We start from the raw sequence: 17,821 nt of genomic DNA on the forward strand, positions 1-17,821 counted from the left end.
GCTAGGTAACTTGTAACTAGTTAACTAACTAGGTGAGCTAGTTAACAGCTTAGTCATTAGTAACTATTTAAGAGAACCTGGGTGTTTCGGGGTCTGACAGGCATCCGGCATTAACTGCACTTCTCTGCCATGGCGCGGTTGGGTGATCTGAGTGATCATAGTTGTTACAACCCGATAACCATCAACTACGAAGTTCTCGGGTATTTAAACTTCAATTCTCCTCCTTTACAGTTAAATGCAGCGCTATTTCATTGAAGGATCCATATTATTCTTAAGCCCTTGGTAACAAAATAAAAATAGGTCCTGCTTCTACCTCAGCGCTCATTGAAGCTATTTCCTATGGCCTAGGTTGTGTAAATGCTCTCTATACTTTCCAGATTATCTATAGAAGCCTTCCAAGGCACAATATTTGAAGGCCTTTCTCTGAGGCATCCTGATCCTCAGGGCCCTAGAACGGTCCAATATACAGAATTATGAACAGATGATACAGCATTCCTGCATAAAGGCAAACAATAAAAACCAAAAATAGCAACAACGCTCAGTATGATCACAGGCGAGATTCAACTCCCTTTATGGACTCGGGGGATTTCCCTTTCTTATATGCGTCCCATGCTTGTAGTGCTTCGGCACGTGAATCATATCCGAACAAGAACTGCTGGAAAACTGGATCCGCCCAGCGGTTAGGGAATCCTTCGAAGGGTGCTTCATTCAGGAGTACCCTATCCCGCTCCTCCTGGCTTGGGCCGTCGTGCATATGGAAAATGTCCCGAAGAGCTGTGCTTCCCTGGACCACCCGAGTTGTTCTTGATTTTCGTATTTTTTCATAAATAGCGAGTAGATCGCTTAGCTGAGCCTTGTCATCAAGCTCCTCAAACAGAGTGCCGAGAACTGCCCCGTCCTCCACAGCTTGCGCCGCTCCCTGTGCTCTGATAGACTGTCAGTGCCCAATAAAAACAACAGCGAATGTTCGGAGGCTCACAGGTATGGAAGAGTCGCATGGCACGCATCCCCGAGCAATGCAAATTTTCCGCTCGGGTGGCACCACGTTGCCATTTCTACACTGTTTTGTAATCTCCATTTTTTGGTTTCTTGGACCAGATCAAGAATAACCTTCAACCTTGGGTCCCAGTTTTCAAAGAAAGCCCGCATTTCTTCCAGATCTGCCTGCGCAATATTCACAAGCTCGGGAAGGTTATCCGGGCAGATTAAAACAATGTTGTATAGGCCACCACCCTGGAGGAAATAACACACCGCATGAGCATCCGGTCCCATCCAATAGTTTATGCATGGCTGGTCAAGGAACTCCGAGAGTTCAGGATGTTTCCTCATGTCTTCCGCCCTCACGATAATTCGATATGCCAAATCCCCGGTTAGGCGAGGAGGGTCGGGCCGGCCAAGAAGAGCTTCTCGACACGCCGATTTAAGACCATCAGCGCCAATGACGACATCGGCGTGGAAATCAGGCTGTTCTTTCAAATGAATTGCTGGCTTCTCGAAATCTACTCCTATCACAGTAGAGTCAAGTAGAATCTCTACACCTTGCCTTATCGCTTCCTTCAGAAGAATCTTGTGATAATCTGCTCTGTGAATATGGAGATAAGGTGTCCCATATCGGTTTTCGGTATACGGAAGGACATTTTGGACTGAGAGTACTTTCCCATCCCGATAAGAACGAAGAATAAAATCTTTCGGGCGAACAGAGACTTCTTCTATGGCGTCTAGGATACCCCACCGCTTGAGAATCAGGGCCGCGTTGGGGGGGATTTGGATGCCTGCTCCAATCTAAATAAGACGAAATAAAGGTTAATATCCGGTCACATATAAGAGATAGGATCTTGCAGACCCGGAGGTATGTGCTATCCGTACCTCCCCCAGCTCAGGAGCTTGCTCCAGAAGTGTGACCTTGTGCCCGGCCCTTGCTATGCCAATCGCTGCAGCCAGGCCCCCAAGGCCGGCCCCAACTATAGCAACGTGAACTTGAGGCTTAGACATGGGTATCTTATTTGGGATAGAACAAAAAACGAAAGATGTCGAAAATGCAAGTAGAGTCTCCCTTTTGGATACTTCTACAGGTATGTGAAGGAGATCAATGAGAGACTTAAAGATAAATATATCTTTGAAGGGCCGAAAGGAGGATAGAAATTTAATGGCCAATCCATCCTGACTTTAACTCAGACGATAGAGCCGTTATGGTGGCCGATGCGCGTTTGATTAGAATCGGACATGCCTGGCAGTGAAATTCGGTAGTGGTGATGGTCGGTGGCTCGCGAAAAGTTCGCCGTCCCTCAACAACAGCCGCGTCTGATCCAACACCCGAAGTTTGGGCCAAGAGGCAAACATGATCCACTTCACTAGTTAACCCACAGGTCGTGTTCAAGAGTTCGACGGTTCTTTTCCCGGAGGAGGAGATGTGGAGCAAGGTTCTGGGAACGGAGTGACAATGTGGCCGCCTTCGACAATTGACATCCGGCAGTCGAACTATCCCACGTAACGTTCGTGTCAATTAACTGGTACCTAGGAAGGCAGCGACCTATTGTGTATACATATGGATGTATGTACATACGTGGCATGCAAGGAGTACGGGATACTCAGTGAGTTCTGTGGTATCTATATATGAACATGCATTCATAGTTATATACACGATATGATGTAACTAGGTATGCATTCCGTTAACTACTACTCCGTACTCCGTACATGTCTATGGTTTCACCAGAAGAGGCTGGCTCACCGAGCCACCGACTCCCGCGCATTATCATCAGTTCCCTCATTACCCCACAATCGTCGGCCTCTGAGGTTATATCTTCTCAACAATAAATGTTGCTATGGGTAAATAGGTAGCTATAGAAATCGTAAATAATTCTTTCCTCCGGGCTACAGGGGAGTTCACCAGTTGAGCTGGTACTCTCCCGCCCGTCGGTGCTTGCCACTATCGGCTTGGATCCCTTTTGTAGGAGCTGGTCGTACAATCGCATGGAACGGAATCGCGAGGCTTTAACGACATGACCCGAATTTGATTCAACTTAGGGCGTTCATCAATGTCAACGCACTAACAGATTCATCGTTCGATAACGGGTGCAAATACTCCGTACTCACTGGTTCGCATTAGAAATTGCATCATAGAGGAGCTAATCCAGGTTTAGGAAATCCAGTCCCCTTTTTCGGCATATCTATCACGGGTTGTCGTCTTTATATTGCCCCAAGATGTACCGCCATATCAAACTTCAGGACTGTGCAAATTTCAAGATGTGAAGGGATGATGAAAAAGTACTTGGGGTTCCGTACGATTCCGTCCCAACTTTCAAAAATGTTTTGCGAGCGCGGGCAAAATTGCCGCCACCGAGGATGATTCAGTTCGGAAAACCTCTTTTCCGCACGCCTTTGCCGCGATAGACTAACTAACTTTGTACTCCGTACTCTGTACCCCGTCTCGTCAAGTGAGCCGCAGCGGGAAACCCGACAGTTCGGATTATTGTTCTGCTTTTTCGAAGTTGTAGTTACCTGGGCAGCCAGTTCATGAATGTCAGGGCATATTAACTGAAACTTCTAGGTGATTAACTATTCCTTCAACTCATGGTACTCTGTACACAACATGGATGTTTCATTCCCTTTCACCAAACCCACATCTTTAAAATTTCTCTTGGTGAGGAAAAAGATGAACATGGTGTATTGGCCACCCTGCAATTCATGCTGATTGGCAAGACTGTGCATCCAAGAAAACTCAAAGATTCTCCTCCTCGACAAGCGGTTGGTTAGCGACTGGCGCTGAGATGTGCAAGTGTCACCGCGGGAAAGTCTTTGTTCCACAAACATCAAACCCCAGCCCCCCTATTCCATTGCCCAGGATAAATTGATACAAGTCACGTTGTACCCTTTTACTCCGTCTACATTATCCAAAGTTCTCTGTACATGAATTTATTTCGATTTTTCCATTTTCTGCCTGGAGACCTCTGGAGTGAGAGGATACTCTTGATTGAATACATGAATATTATGTGTGGAGTATTTTGCCTACAGTTTTGGCTTCTTTTTGCACCTGGATTATTTTGCTGGCTTTGAAATCTGACCTGGTAACTCAGCTTGAAGTCACCTCAAATGACATTTGCAACCGGGGAGTTCCTGGAAATACAGACCCAAGAAGTCATATCCAAAAGAGTTCCTGAGCCAAACCACATGGAACCCACTTCCTTTTGGTTCTGGCAACAGGGGTTGGTTGGCCATGGATTCCGTATGTCCAATAACGTTACTCGGAGCACGCATAGTACTGCAATCCCGGAACTCGAATATGCGATTTGGGAGCGCGCTATGCACCTCTGAATAGATGGCGATTGATTAGTGCTTTGGGTAACCAAAGACTGCCAACGGCGGGGATAGGGAGGCAAATTTGATGGTCAGGATTTTGGTGGTCGCTGGCTTTGCGGCGGTATTTTCGACCGTCCATCCCTGTCAAGAAGACGAGAAGGCATTTCAATTTGAACTGGCTGGCCAGAAAATGAGCCCCGCGCTAGGCGGTTTAACATTCTGCAGCGCCTACGGAGTACGGAGGACGGAGTCCCGAGTTAACTGCTATTTTTATTGAAAGGATTGTCGTTGCCTGCCATGTGCGATCTGCAGTGTTTGGCTGGGACAAAAAGCCCACAGAGTTGAGAGAGGTTAACTCCAGATGAACAAGCTGATGCCAGCCGCCGCTTAGTTAGCTGGCTGGCCTCCGCCTGTGCATACACCGTACATACATTTGTACGAGTAAAGAAGGTTGGTTATTTGTACTCCGTATGTGCTGGCAGGTACCATGTATCTTTGTACAGTACGCTGTACCGAGTTGACAACCCTTGAATTTCAGGAGTTCTCAGGTGCGTGATATGTCCATCTAAGTGGCTGGTGTAATTCAACTTCTGTTGTTAAAAAGCAGTCTCAACAAGTTGTCATTATTTGACCTGTGGTTTTTTCAGCTCTTGTATAATATTTTTTTTTTTTTTTTTTTTTTTTTTTTTGGACAGGGACGCAAAAGAACATGCATGAGGATCATGAATTACACTTTCATGTAAGAAAAAATACAGGTCAGTACTGAATAATACCAATGCGTGTGTGCGTGAAGGCAAAACAGCTTCCGGACCACCAGGGTTACAACCTTCTTTCAGGCCAAACAGGCGCAAACCAATAATACAGTTCTAATCCAATCGCAACGCAAGCGACAGCCGAAACGAAACGATACAAACGCCCTTCCCATCCGCCCAGCCGCCCTAAGTTTCGTCTGATCGCTCAATTTCGCTGGGTTAAGGGCGGTTAGGCTGGAGGTCTGATTCAACCATTCGCAGACCCCCGCCTCTCATTCAAGGACCTGTCGCACCTTGAGGAGTCGAGAGAATATCTCATCTAGTCGGTTATGGCATGACCATCGACTCGAAATACGGGATAAGAGACTGAGGGGGCCAAAGCTACGGAGTACCTATAGTCGGTGATTCGTTGTCTTGAGAGGAGCAGTTCACCTCTTTCGCTCTCGTCGCTGATTTTCCCAGTTTCCCTTGGGACTAAATTCTAACCGTCGACTCCAAGCCTAATTTAGTTTAACTCAGCTCTGCTTCGCCTTGTCGTCTTCATAATAATAGGTGGTTTTAATCGCCCACCCGAACTCCAACTCCCCTCTCTCTCTTGTTTCTCTCCCTTTCCCACTCGATTGTTTCCAGTCCCATTCCACCGTCACTTAATCTACATCGCTTTCCGTTTCCTTTCCAGACACTCAATCTCTAGCCAACCCATAGCTTAGAGCAGGAGATCAGTGATACCCCGAAGACTAAAAGCTCCATCGTCATACCTTCAATACATACACACTTTACTTTCATCCAAAACGTTCTTCCCTTACCTTGATCCTTAACCCATTTATGCCTAATCTACTGCGTTCTCAAGGATCGCTTCTATATTTTTAACTGTCCGTTCTAAGTCCTTGGTTAACCCACTAAGCCCGCCATAGTTCATATCCACCTTCTGGCCGGCGCCATTGCCTCTCTATCTTAGCTGCCGAACTGTTTCCTCACCGCGGCGGTTGGAATCTTGTGATTTATGCATGATTGATACCACATCAGCTTCGATCGTATGCGTCTACCATAAATCCACTGTCAGGCCTCACTGAAAAGTGATAAGGCTTATCCGGCTCCATTATCCGCTACAGACCAGCTCCTTGTCCCTAAAGACCAGCTCCTTGTCCCTAAAGACCCGGTCCGCGCAACCGATTCTGATCCGCATTGGCATAGAGGGGCCTTGTTAAAGTCTCCGTTACACTGCGCGGTTAGATTAGACTCAGATATAAAACAACAGTGGCAATGTCGGCTGTGGCGGCCCCAACGGTGGCTAATGGAAACCATGATTCGACAAGAGACCCAAGTATAGAGCAAAGCCCGTCTCGGTTTACTGCCGTCAACGGCAGAGATCCTCCTTCGCTCTTACACAGCTCTTCGGACCTCCAACCGCTGGTTGACCGCAGCCATGAATGTGAAAGATCTGTCGAAAGCCGACCTGGAAGTGACCATCAAAAGATTTCACCCGCGCAGAAGGAACTGTTAATGGATAGCTTATCGGAAAAAGTGAATCACGATCAAATCGAAAACCTCAAGACCTCTGATGCGTGCTCCGCCAGCCTAAATCGAAACAAACGGAAGAGATCTGATTCTAGTGATAGGCATCCTTCGCCATCGACCACTAATCATACTCAAAGTAATCCCAGAAGTCCTAACTCTAAAGCGGATGATAGCGTAACGGTGCAGGCACGTTCGCTAGATACGAACGGCATGGGAAAGCCGGCCACTACCCCTGAATCCGAGACCGCGGTGAAGACTATGCAGCGACAATACTCCTCTGCCGACCCAACAGATGAAACCAACATTATTTCTCATCGCCCTAGCTGGGATAGCCGCGATTCGCGGTCTACCACTCATGGAGAACAGTCAGCACCCCCTGCTGAGTCTTCTGATGCACAGGTCGCAGAAGCTCTCCAGCGGGATGTGCAAGACAACAATGTCGCTTCGAAAGCCTGGGATCCTGTACCAAACGGGCACCCGGCTGAAACCACAGGCCCAAATCAGGCTCAATTGGCTACTCATGCCACGAACCAACCAGATGATCAAGATAAACCGCATCACCAAATTCAACCTCCAAACAAAACCCAAACCCAACCTCAAAGCAAGTCGCAAGCGCAATCTCAAACACCTGCTACGCAGCCCGGCCCTAAAAGGAAGAGGGTATTCAGTAATAGAACCAAAACGGGTTGTATGACGTGCCGTAGGCGAAAGAAGAAGTGTGATGAGCAGCACCCTGCGTGTAAGTTACACTGGCTTTATCGATCCACCACGTACAGAAACTATTTTGCCATAGATTTTTAATCAAACTTTCAGGTAATAATTGCATTCGCGGCAATTTTCCTTGTGAAGGGTATTCTGTCCGTAGCACTTGGCAGAAACCCGCAAACCCTAAAGGGCCTGTTCCTTTGCAATCAAAAGGAAATTATCCAGAGGTCGCTCACCCATACACGCACGAAATGAGCCCTCAGCGCCATGACGCGAGGATTCAGGCGACAATGCTCCCAGATGGAAGTAAATCTCGACCAGTCCCTGTTGATGAAGCCGATCGGGCGGCAACGCAATACATTAGTAGCCCTCCGGGGCCCGGTTCGAGAAACTCATGGCTTAAAAGTTCTTGGACTGCTCAGGGGCCAACGGCTTATCTTCCAGACGGACCACCAAAACCTGAATTCAGAGAGAGTTCAGGATTGAAGGAAATGTCCCGCGCCGACAAGTCTAAGTCGGAATATCCGGTTGTGCATTCATCTTGTGAACTAACTCATAGTACACACGCTAAGCCAGGAATGGCCGTATTTCAGACGACAATGGAACAAAGGTCGGGCCCTCCTCGTATTGACCCTGCCAACTACTCTGCCCAAGCACGAATGGCTCTGAACATGGAACCTCATATTACGTTTGAATCTAGCGGAAAGACAGAAAAGGAGAAGATGCTCAGCGGCGAACAGTATCGACCTTTCGATCCTCAACTGATCAAGGATCGGGAACGCTGCAAAGCTGCCCTTTGGCGCTTCGCCAATGCCGGTAACCCGATCTATGGCATTAGTGCCATCGAGCGTACTCGGCTATTGAACGAAGTTTTGATACCTTCCTCAGAGGGGCAAACCGAAAGCGTTTCTTCGAATCTGGTTGGATCTTTAGGTCCCGGTGCCGTGGTGGAAGCCCCTTTTAATTGCCATTACGGCTATAACATTAATATTGGGGAGGATGTTCTGATATCTGAAAACTGCTTCTTCGCGGATGACTGCACTATTACCGTCGGTGCACATACGTGGATAGGTCCCAATGTGACCATTCTTAGTTCGATGGCTATTGGTAGTATGCAAGAGCGTAAAGGCTCGCAAAGCCGTTACCAAGGACGCCCGGTTGTTATCGCAGAAGATTGCTGGATTGGCGCTGGATGCACGATTCTGCCGGGTGTGACACTGGGAAGAGGGGCGTATATTGCTCCTGGTGAAGTTGTCAGGTCTCAAATTTTGCCCTATGGCTTTCAAGGTCTAAAACCCAATTATCCGTGAGCGTATTTGTTTGCTACGATACTCATGTTCTGATGCGAAAAAAACAGCCTCAGCGGTGTATTATGTTTGATTCTCGTTATTTGATTCTCCTGTTGCGTGTTTGGGTTTCTACATTTGGAACTCTACGCAGCCCAAAAAGGTTGATCGAACCTATCTTACTCTGTCAACACTGCGGATCTATACATTTTTGCCTTGCTCTTTTCCTTTCCTTTCCTTTTGTTCCTGTTGCTGTGCCGTTTGATAATGTCCTAACCCACATCCTACCTCTTTTTTTTTTTTTTTTTCTCTTGTTTTCAATTCCTAATTGTCATGGGAGGGCTGGTCCCGGAGTAGTTGCATCTATGATCTGTATGTCTGTAGTATCAACATATTCACCGTTTGGATGGCCGCACATTAGATATATCGCCTTTTATTTGCCTATTGGGTATTTTGCTGTCGCAATTGTTCTTTTCTAACCGTATAGATGAATCATCATATTTAGTCAGCATATGATGTGAATATGGCCTACATAGACCTCATTGAAACCCTACATTAGGTATGTGTGGATAATTCTTAAGTTACACAAGTCAAGATCCCGGGTACATTTTTGACCATGTAGCTGAGTGTTGTGCAGATCAAATGGCAAAGTAGGACTAAGGTTGCGGTCACTCCTATTCGAAGCGGATAACGACAGCCTCCACGATGTACTGAGGGTGTCTGGCAAACCAGAAAAGCATTGGGGATGTTCAAACTCTAGGGCAGTAAAATTAATACTCCCCTAAGCTCCATCTTCTTGGTATCTCATAGCATTGTTCAGGAACTGAGCCAGTCCAAAAATTCTGGTGTGAAGTAGCTCACCACGATGCCGGCACCGGCGCGCAGAATGCCCTCTGTACTTTCTGTTGCCATTGATTTCAGATCAAACACACCGGCTTTAGCACCCGCATGAATCATCGCATATTCACCGCTGACCTGATATGCCGCAACGGGCATGTCCCTACCTAGTTCCTTGGCGTCACTAATGATGTCGAGGTAACTACCTGCCGGTTTCACCATGATAATATCTGCACCCTCGGCTATATCTCTCTGAATTGCACGACGGGCGAGACCCCGGCCACCAGGTGGTAGTTGGTAACATTTACGGTCGCCAGAAGTAGGAGCTGATCCTGCCGCATCGCGGAACGGTCCATATAGACATCCACTAAATTTAGCACTGTAGGACATGAGGAGCACGCGATGCGCAATGCCAGCTTCGATTAGTTTGAGTTTGATGGCGCGGACCCGACCATCATTCATATCGGAAGGAGCAACGCAATGCGCTCCAGCTTCTGCATATGCTAGGGCCACGTCGGAAATTCGATCAATGGATAGAGCATTGTTCAACGTGCCGTCCTCTCGCAGAATCCCGCAATGGCCATGAGAAGTGTATTCACACAGACAGACATCAGTTACGATGTAGAGCTGAGGAAATTGTGCGCGAAGGAGGCGAATGGTTTGAATAACTGGGCCTGCCGGGTCATCCGCTGCTGTACCGAGAGCATCCTTGGCGTTAGGGGCAAGAGGGACCCCAAAAAGGATAACCGAACGAAGGCCCTTCTTTACCAGGGGGGTGAGAAAGGGAACGAGACGGTTAATTCCACGACGGTATTGATTTGGTAGGGATGGGATAGGAGTTTCTTCATCAGGAACATCGGTTATGAAGAGGGGGTAAATAAGCATAGACTTGGGCTCGGTTAGTTGCGATCTAGCGAAACCGGTGGGAAAAAAAAAATGGTACATTACTTACCTTGGTTAATTGCCTCTCAGCTTGCCAGATGCGGTTCAGTGGATGGCTGTAGCCAGCATGTAACTGGCTCGAGATGTCGCCGGAAATGCTTACGCTGGTCGCGGCCGTGCTGGCATGGGATCGAGTCCTGCCTCCTCTCGACAAGATTGAGCTGCGGTCATCGGGATGGGAGTCTCTGTATGCGATGTCTTGGACAAGTGTTGAGAAGGACATGGTTGATATCTAAAGCAATTGATATTCGTTTCTTTTCTATTGTAGATTTGCCCCCTTCTGGGTCAATGAAGTAGAATTTGTTCTGCGAGTCCCAACTAGGTGAAGGATGAAAATGTGTTGCTGAGTTTTCTTTTGGGGCATGACTTGCGATGCTCCAACCACACCACGCTCATTCGCCTCCCTCGGGCAAAGTCTGGCTGCCCTCGGCCTACCATATCTAAAATTAAATAGGATTAGCGCAGTCAGACCCATGGCATCTAACCATCCGGGAGTACTCTGTACAGGGTGAGGTAACTCTCTATTTGGACCATCCAAGAGGGAACGGGAACTTCTGGGCACCCGAATAATTATTCATATTTCTCATACCCTGACCTTCCCTAACCATAATTCTCCTAATTTCTAGATACCTCATTCCAAATCGAGGCGATGAAGGTCCTTGTGATGTAATTAAGTCGCCAAGTTCATACTCCACACCATCGCGTGTATGGTTATATGCATGTAACCAATGACATGGCCTCTATTCATACTCTTAGTCTTAGATAAATTCAAAATGTCAGACAAAGTGAGGCCTCTCATGGGTAGGTTAAACCACAGAAGCAAAATCGAAGCAATTTCAGATCATGAAGACACGAGGCAATTCAGGCAACTAACATGAATGCAAAAGGCATACATTTACATCGTGCACAAGAGAGGTACGGGGAACAATGCCTGATCATGCTCCCGAGTACACTGCGAGTTCAAAGCTGGACATCATTACTCAAAAGTCTGACCTCCTCGCCAGGTTTGAATGGAGGGAGGCCAATATATGGGCATCCATCACACCGAAAAGCATCGCCAAGAGCACAATTCCCACAGCTCCCCAACTTGCCCTGGACTGTGAAGTCAACTTCCGCCAGCTCTTTAGGGGCTAGTTTCATAGTTTCCAAAGTAGCATCTGCTTTGGCGCGTGCAGCCTTATCCTCTTCACGCAGTCTTTCTGCAAGTCCACAGGTGCAATCCTTACAAGCCCTTCGACGTTTCCCAGCTTTTGGGCGGCATTCTGGTGCTGGATTGAAAGCATGTTAGCATTGCCATAAGAGATTATATCTATAAAGCAGACCAAACTCACGTTGAATAATTGGTCGCCCCATGTCTTCTCCATCCAAAAGTGTCTCCTCATCAATGAGTTCGTCATCCGTCTGCCCGCTATAGATATCGGCTTCGGAAAGAGATGGATCGTCGGTAAAATCGACGAAACCTACTCCTTTGATGGTCGTGGTTTGTCCTTTCAGCATGGAGCCAGTCGATAATTGCATGTTGACATGAGGTCCACTAGTACCTGTGCCATTGCTCGAAACTGAGTGGACGGGTTTTCTTTTTCCAAGTTTAAGTGGCACAATGTTTTCAGGGCCAAAGTCCGGCTTTAATAGACCGCCAGTATCATCGAACACCAGCCCCGCAAGCATAAGTTCGGTGTTGTCTGGACATTCCGTCGATGTGAAAGTCCCATTTTCTCTTTTGAATTTCCCCCCTGGGCGGAGCGCACGTACGACGGATTGGATGACCCCGCGACCCATCGCGGAGGTCGAGCCTGTTCCCAACCCATCAACATCTGTTAAAAGCATGACAATATCATAGGTAGATTGCGGTAGCGACACAAGGCCGGCCGCTACGCGATCAAGCATCTGGAGATCAGTGGCATATCGACTGTGAGAGCTGAGGATTGTGTTCAACCTCTCTGGGCGGGCGGCGAGCGATGGAGGAGAGAGCAGCAGCATACGCTCCATCTCTCTTTTTTCCTTTTTCCTTTTTCCCTTTTTTTTTAGAAATGCTGATTCGCGCGGCTTCTCACAAAAATGGTTGAACTTCAGCTTTACAAGGCCCGAATTTACCAGAATCCCAAGTCTTGTTTCTGGCTCTGGATGTTTGCTATTGAGAATAGAAGACCAGCGCTCGAAGTTTTCTGGAAGAGAAGGATGATTAATAATAAATTTAGGTAACTAACGTAATCCACCCCCAAGCGAACCAAACCACCGAGCGAACCACCAAAATATACAGAGTACGGAGTACATACAAATCTCAACTTTTTGCTCTCTTATCTTAACAAGTTTATGTCTGATCATTATAAAATGAAGAAGATACTATACAGTTATAATAAACTTTGTAAAGTATAAGAATTATCTAAATATAATAATTAACTATTTCTTAAGTTATAGTATTTTATTATCTTTTTACTGGCATGTATCAAAGTATCTTTACAAATAATAGAGTTAAATAAATAAAATTGATAAGACTGTTTATTAAGTGTCTACTCTGTATATACTCGACATATAAATTCTAAAGTCTATATTCAACAATGTTGTTGAGATATAAGAGAGCAAAAAGTTGAGATTTGTATGTATATTTTGGTGGTTCATTCGGGGGTGGATTACGTTATTCCGCAGGCGAGGTGCAGATGCCAAGCATTATTGGTTACCTTATGTAATTGGGGAGAGCTCCATAGTTAGTTCACTAACTACCAAACTAATGTACGGAGTACGGAGTCCGGAGTACGACGTATGGAGTGCTTTGTCAAGGCGAGTGAAGTTTTGCGCGCTCTCTGTCGGAGCGTGTCCTCGCCAAACGCTGAACAGTTCCTTGTTGTGAGTTTATTTAGCTCTCCAGACAAGTGCCATTTTCATCTCTCTAATAGCATTCCGAAGCAAGCACAGAAACAGGATTGAACCTGCAAACTTCTGTCAATTCACCTTTTTCATCATGTTTTCCACAAATAGTGCAACCCAGGTTCCGTTAGCTTATAGAAACTCTCGCCGAAGACAGAGAACCTCAGATGACGTTTCCGATTCGCCGAAAGCAAAGAAACAAAAATCACTGCTGCGGGATACTTCCTTCGATAACTATGATACAGAGGAAGAGAGCGAAATACACCTTGGTTTTAATCAAAGCGAAAATGAGACAGCGCGAAGGGAATCAACTCCTCCGAACAACACCGGCTTAGCTGATACCTCTAGTCCGGCGCCAGAGAAACTCGATAACTGTGACCGCCTTAAGATGTCAAATATCTTGGTAATTGACTGTCGAACTGATATCTGACGACGGTTTATGGCTGACATATGCTTCCAATAGGTAAATAACGACTATTATTTAGCTACTCATTTACCATCAGTCCCGGATAGGGTGAAGGAGATCTTACGAGGTTAGCCCAATCCTTTGAAGGCTATCGATTCCCAGCGTTTGTCTAACCCCTTTAGAACCATTTCGTTGTGTTATTTCTCCCGATGCTGGATATTGCGTTGCCCTTACCAGAAGGAACGCAATTCTATGGCCATATTCGGCCGCCTCTACGTCATTAGCTACGAATGATGTCCGTGTGCTTTCCCTTTTAGAACTTTCAGGAAAGCCGAGCGACGCTTTACCTTTAGCAACCCTCATCTCTCCATCAACTCACTCGGAACCTGGTTTAGTCATTGTCCTTCCATCAACCGGTGACGTTCTGTTTTGGGAAACTGTTTCAAATCCGACGATACTTGGGTTGATTAAACAACAACGGAGCGGCTTACAAGATGCAATCCCTGGACTGCTTTCTGGTGAATATGCGACAGAGATCGTTAATGTTGAGCCAGCGGGGTTCATAGTCATATTATCTACAGGACGGGTCTGTCATGTTTGCGTTCGAGACTCACAGGGAAAGCCGGCCCTTAACTTTCAATTTCTCAATGCTTCATCGCGATTAACGGGCGGCGGTTTACTTGGAGGAATTCGGAATGTTCTTTCAAGTGCTTCTTGGCGGAAGAATGTAGTTGCTGCCAAGGCTGGCAAGTCATATCGACGGGGGCACCGCAACCTCTTGGTTGCTACAAATTCCGGTTTAATAGAAGTTTGGGACACTCATTGGAGCAATGGGAGTATCTTCAAAACACGGATCGAGGTGGTAAAGGCGGTAAGTCACGCATTGGAGAGTTGTGTTATTTCGACAGACTATCATCCCGATTCCTACCAGCTTGTGGACTTCACGTTTCGGGAGGACTCTAGCAGCGTGGACCTAGAGGGAAATGAGGATAGATACTCACTATGGGTGCTTTTGTCCGCCACACGACAGCGGTCGAACTGTTATTGGGTTGTTGAGGTAGATATCCACGGCTCTCAAGTCACCGTCGGTCGTATTTCCTCAGTCACCCCTAGACCGACTGTGACTAGGCGCGATAATCTATGGACGCCACGGATACACGTCCCTAAACCTGGTCACACTGGATTCATTATTTTCGAGTGTGGAATTGTTTTATTATCTTTGGTACCATTGCGAGAATCGCCTTCTTCGCAGCTATTGCTTGACGGCGGGCCTATTCCGACCCCGTTTCAGGACTATATCAAATTCCGCGATGAAAATGACCACGCAATTCTTGGATGTGGAGTTGAGCGTTCACAATTTGACCAGAAATCTCCGTCTTGCCTCATAATGGTTCAGAATCTCGGCTTGATTCGTATTTCCGTTCGTGCTCGACCCATATCCCGCACAGGTGTTGACGAAGGTCGGATAACGGTGAAATCTCGACTTGAACAAGTTGTATTTTATGATATTAAAGGCAACCCATTGGATCTTACTTGCTACGAGGAACTGTGCATGTCGCCAAGCGCTCTTGAGGATGCGGCTCTCCAGATTAGCAGCGATATCCTTCGATCTAATTCCAAATTTGTTCCCGCGACGGTGGCAAGCTTAGATGAGCAAATGAAATTGCGGTCTACAGCTCTTTGCGCATTGGCTACTTATCTAAGCAAGCAACATTTCCAACTCTCTTATCCGGCAAGATGGACTCTATTATCACACGCTGAGAAAGTAGCTGCTCATAGGGCGGTTTGGAAAGCTCAGGAAAATATATGTAGGAACTCTGAAATTGGTGGGACTCATCTGGAATATATTCTAGGACAGATGGGAGAAAGGTTTAGAACCAAATTCCCTTCTAGCAATAGGGAAGAAGATCTTGTTCGCCATTGGTTTATCCACGATACATGGCGAATGGATTATATCGTTCCTTGGATTCTACACGGCATTAGGGATATGTCCAACAATGGCACCAGATTGGATAGACAGCTCGTCTGGCAAATTTTGCAAGCGAGCGAGCTTTCTTTGGCTGCTTTGGGTGCCACTTTTCAGCTCCGGGAGGAGCACGCTAAGCTATATGGACTAGGAGATTGCTACCCGGGTATAAATGGGCTTCCGATGCCTAAGTACAGCTTGATTTCTGCGCTGTGGACGGCGGACAAAGTCAACTACGTCGAGAGCGAACGACTCCTTGATGCCGAATTGAATGTTTGCCTTCAATGGCTGAAACAAAAAGATCCGGGGAGTTCTGATCAGACCGTTTCTAGTATGATCCAACGAATTAAGAAGAACATCCCCAAAGCGTTCAGAGTATTATGGAAACTGTATATGGAGCGTGTGAATTGGTGCATTTCCCAAGCTTCGGTGGAGGAGCAGGATGCTGGGAAAGAGCTTCAAAAATGTTACATTGTGCACCGTAAAACGCACCTTTACAAGATGGCAGCGATGGGTTTACTAGAAGAGTCTATCGAGCTCGCTGAGAATTTCGAGGACATGGACGCATTGGTTGAACTTATAGTCGAAATGGAAAATCGGATTGGAGATCGTCATCCAGCAGGAGCAGGCGACCCAGCATACGATGGCGAAATGGAGGCTTGCCAACTGAGAATTGACAAGTATTTTGAGAGATTTGGCGAGGCTTGGGCTAACCCTTTTTATACCCGACAGATATTGGCTGGTTATCCAGAGATGCTAGTATTGATGTCACCGTATCAAGAACATATTACTCGTTTTCTGCATCAGCGACCAGGTTACGCCAAGCTGAGTTGGATGAATGATGTCCTAGGAGAAAAGGATTATGGCAGCGCTTCGAAATCGTTATGCAATTTTGCGACAAGCTATGAGTCGAATCTATGGAGCAAACAAGTGGAACTCGCAATAGGAAAGCTTTGTCGGCTTGCGACACTTGAAAGTTCGGAGAAACAGGATCTAACAAGCCTTCAGGAAGATATTAAACGGTTTGACGATCTTTCCGAGCTCTCACGCATTCAAGAAATGCTGTACGGTCATATAGCACCTGCTATACACGGCGCAATTGACCAAAGTGCGGAGGTACAATTAGCCAATGAGCAGTTCGGCAAGGTAATCGTTCATTCGAAACCCGCTCTTCGCGAAGCTCTTCATCGTAATTTAGCGAAGTTGGTTGCCAAGTGCCCTATGGAGCCTGACGAACTGGTTGATACCCTGACATTAATAGATCCCGCACCCTCTATGAAAGATGGGGACGAGGATATTATCGGCCATGAATTTAGTTTGGCATTGAAAGCTTTAAGCTTGAGTGATTTGAGCCGTCAGGACCCTGAATACTGCAATGTTCTTGAAAAGCTTCTCTGGCGGCGTTGTATGATTCGCGATGATTGGGATATCATTAATCGCACCAAGCAAAAGGGAGATAAAGAAGTGGAAGATGTTATCCGGTCCACCGTATTATTTAGGACCTTGAGTGATATAAAAGGTAATTCCAATCTGTTCTGAAGGAAGTATCTTTCTGGTATGCACTCACTGAAAATTCGATAGACTTTGAAAATGAGTCCGAGCTGTTTTGCAAACTCCATACGCCTGTGGATATTGCCAATTCGAACATACTTCCCCAGGGGCTTGCCTCTCGTCTCCTCCCAGAAGAGCAAGCTCGTTTACTCGAAGATTTTGATGAAGAAGCCAAATTGCTACGCAGCTACATTGAAAGGGGCAGATTGGACGACTGGTTTACATGGATTGTCGGTGCTGTCAGGAGCAATCCAGAAGAAACTTAATGCCAGTTCAAACTTTAATCCCTCGGCCCTATGACTGGCATTCGAGGCCAGACATGATGAAAGGCGTTGTTGGATAGGATGGCGAGTTAGGGTGCAAGGCGGCTGGGTTTTCTGTAGACTAAATCATAATTACATGTTATGATGTCCCTTACTCCGTGTCATTCTCAGAATATTGATCACCTGGAAGTCAAATGGCTATACCATACAACTATCTACTTCGTATTGTTCCATAGTTTCTCGAGGCAATCCACAAGTGCCCCAAAGAAGTGGCAGGGATTTGATTTAGATCGAAGAGTCGAAGTCATAGTCCAACATGGGTTAGGACCACGTGACCCGTTAACTCCCGTCTAGATACGTACTTCCGCATGAAAGCAAACCACCCGAATGGCGGACGAGTTAGGTAAGACGCGCTAACTAAGTTAACTTTGTTA

The 17,821-nt window shown here is 46.6% G+C and overlaps 6 protein-coding genes across 6 annotated transcripts; 2 read left to right on the plus strand and 4 right to left on the minus strand.

Moving 5' to 3' along the window:
* Positions 1–308: 308 nt before the first annotated feature.
* On the minus strand, positions 309–1,992 carry CIMG_07216 (salicylate hydroxylase; the record flags this gene model as incomplete). The annotated part of the gene is made up of 3 exons (XM_001243319.2): positions 309–926; positions 980–1,782; positions 1,867–1,992. The coding sequence occupies 3 exons, from the start codon at positions 1,990–1,992 to the stop codon at positions 548–550; spliced, it is 1,308 nt and encodes a 435-aa protein (XP_001243320.1). The 3' UTR covers positions 309–547.
* Positions 1,993–2,604: 612 nt separating this feature from the next.
* CIMG_13122 (uncharacterized protein) lies at positions 2,605–4,215 on the minus strand (the record flags this gene model as incomplete). The annotated part of the gene is made up of 6 exons (XM_001243321.2): positions 2,605–2,653; positions 2,729–2,989; positions 3,094–3,543; positions 3,622–3,825; positions 4,010–4,061; positions 4,124–4,215. 4 exons carry the CDS (start codon positions 4,213–4,215, stop codon positions 3,187–3,189), a joined length of 705 nt encoding a protein of 234 aa, XP_001243322.2. The 3' UTR covers positions 2,605–2,653; positions 2,729–2,989; positions 3,094–3,186.
* Positions 4,216–5,313: 1,098 nt separating this feature from the next.
* On the plus strand, positions 5,314–8,976 carry CIMG_07219 (C6 zinc finger domain-containing protein). The gene is made up of 2 exons (XM_001243322.2): positions 5,314–7,305; positions 7,380–8,976. Exons 1-2 carry the CDS (start codon positions 6,312–6,314, stop codon positions 8,579–8,581), a joined length of 2,196 nt encoding a protein of 731 aa, XP_001243323.2. The 5' UTR covers positions 5,314–6,311; the 3' UTR covers positions 8,582–8,976.
* On the minus strand, positions 8,977–10,660 carry CIMG_07220 (delta-aminolevulinic acid dehydratase). The gene is made up of 2 exons (XM_001243323.2): positions 10,347–10,660; positions 8,977–10,282 (listed from the first exon to the last, which is right to left on the minus strand). Exons 1-2 carry the CDS (start codon positions 10,557–10,559, stop codon positions 9,374–9,376), a joined length of 1,122 nt encoding a protein of 373 aa, XP_001243324.1. The 5' UTR covers positions 10,560–10,660; the 3' UTR covers positions 8,977–9,373.
* Positions 10,661–11,049: 389 nt separating this feature from the next.
* CIMG_07221 (Fe-S cluster assembly protein DRE2) lies at positions 11,050–12,480 on the minus strand. The gene is made up of 2 exons (XM_001243324.2): positions 11,668–12,480; positions 11,050–11,604 (listed from the first exon to the last, which is right to left on the minus strand). The coding sequence occupies exons 1-2, from the start codon at positions 12,323–12,325 to the stop codon at positions 11,297–11,299; spliced, it is 966 nt and encodes a 321-aa protein (XP_001243325.1). The 5' UTR covers positions 12,326–12,480; the 3' UTR covers positions 11,050–11,296.
* Positions 12,481–13,069: 589 nt separating this feature from the next.
* CIMG_07222 (nuclear pore complex protein Nup133) lies at positions 13,070–17,540 on the plus strand. The gene is made up of 5 exons (XM_001243325.2): positions 13,070–13,177; positions 13,241–13,604; positions 13,665–13,734; positions 13,790–17,092; positions 17,155–17,540. The coding sequence occupies exons 2-5, from the start codon at positions 13,296–13,298 to the stop codon at positions 17,388–17,390; spliced, it is 3,918 nt and encodes a 1,305-aa protein (XP_001243326.1). The 5' UTR covers positions 13,070–13,177; positions 13,241–13,295; the 3' UTR covers positions 17,391–17,540.
* The last annotated feature ends 281 nt before the right edge of the window (positions 17,541–17,821 follow it).

This window comes from Coccidioides immitis (genome assembly GCF_000149335.2).
Source record: "Coccidioides immitis RS genomic scaffold supercont3.2, whole genome shotgun sequence".
In the NCBI taxonomy this organism is placed as follows: domain Eukaryota; kingdom Fungi; phylum Ascomycota; class Eurotiomycetes; order Onygenales; family Onygenaceae; genus Coccidioides; species Coccidioides immitis.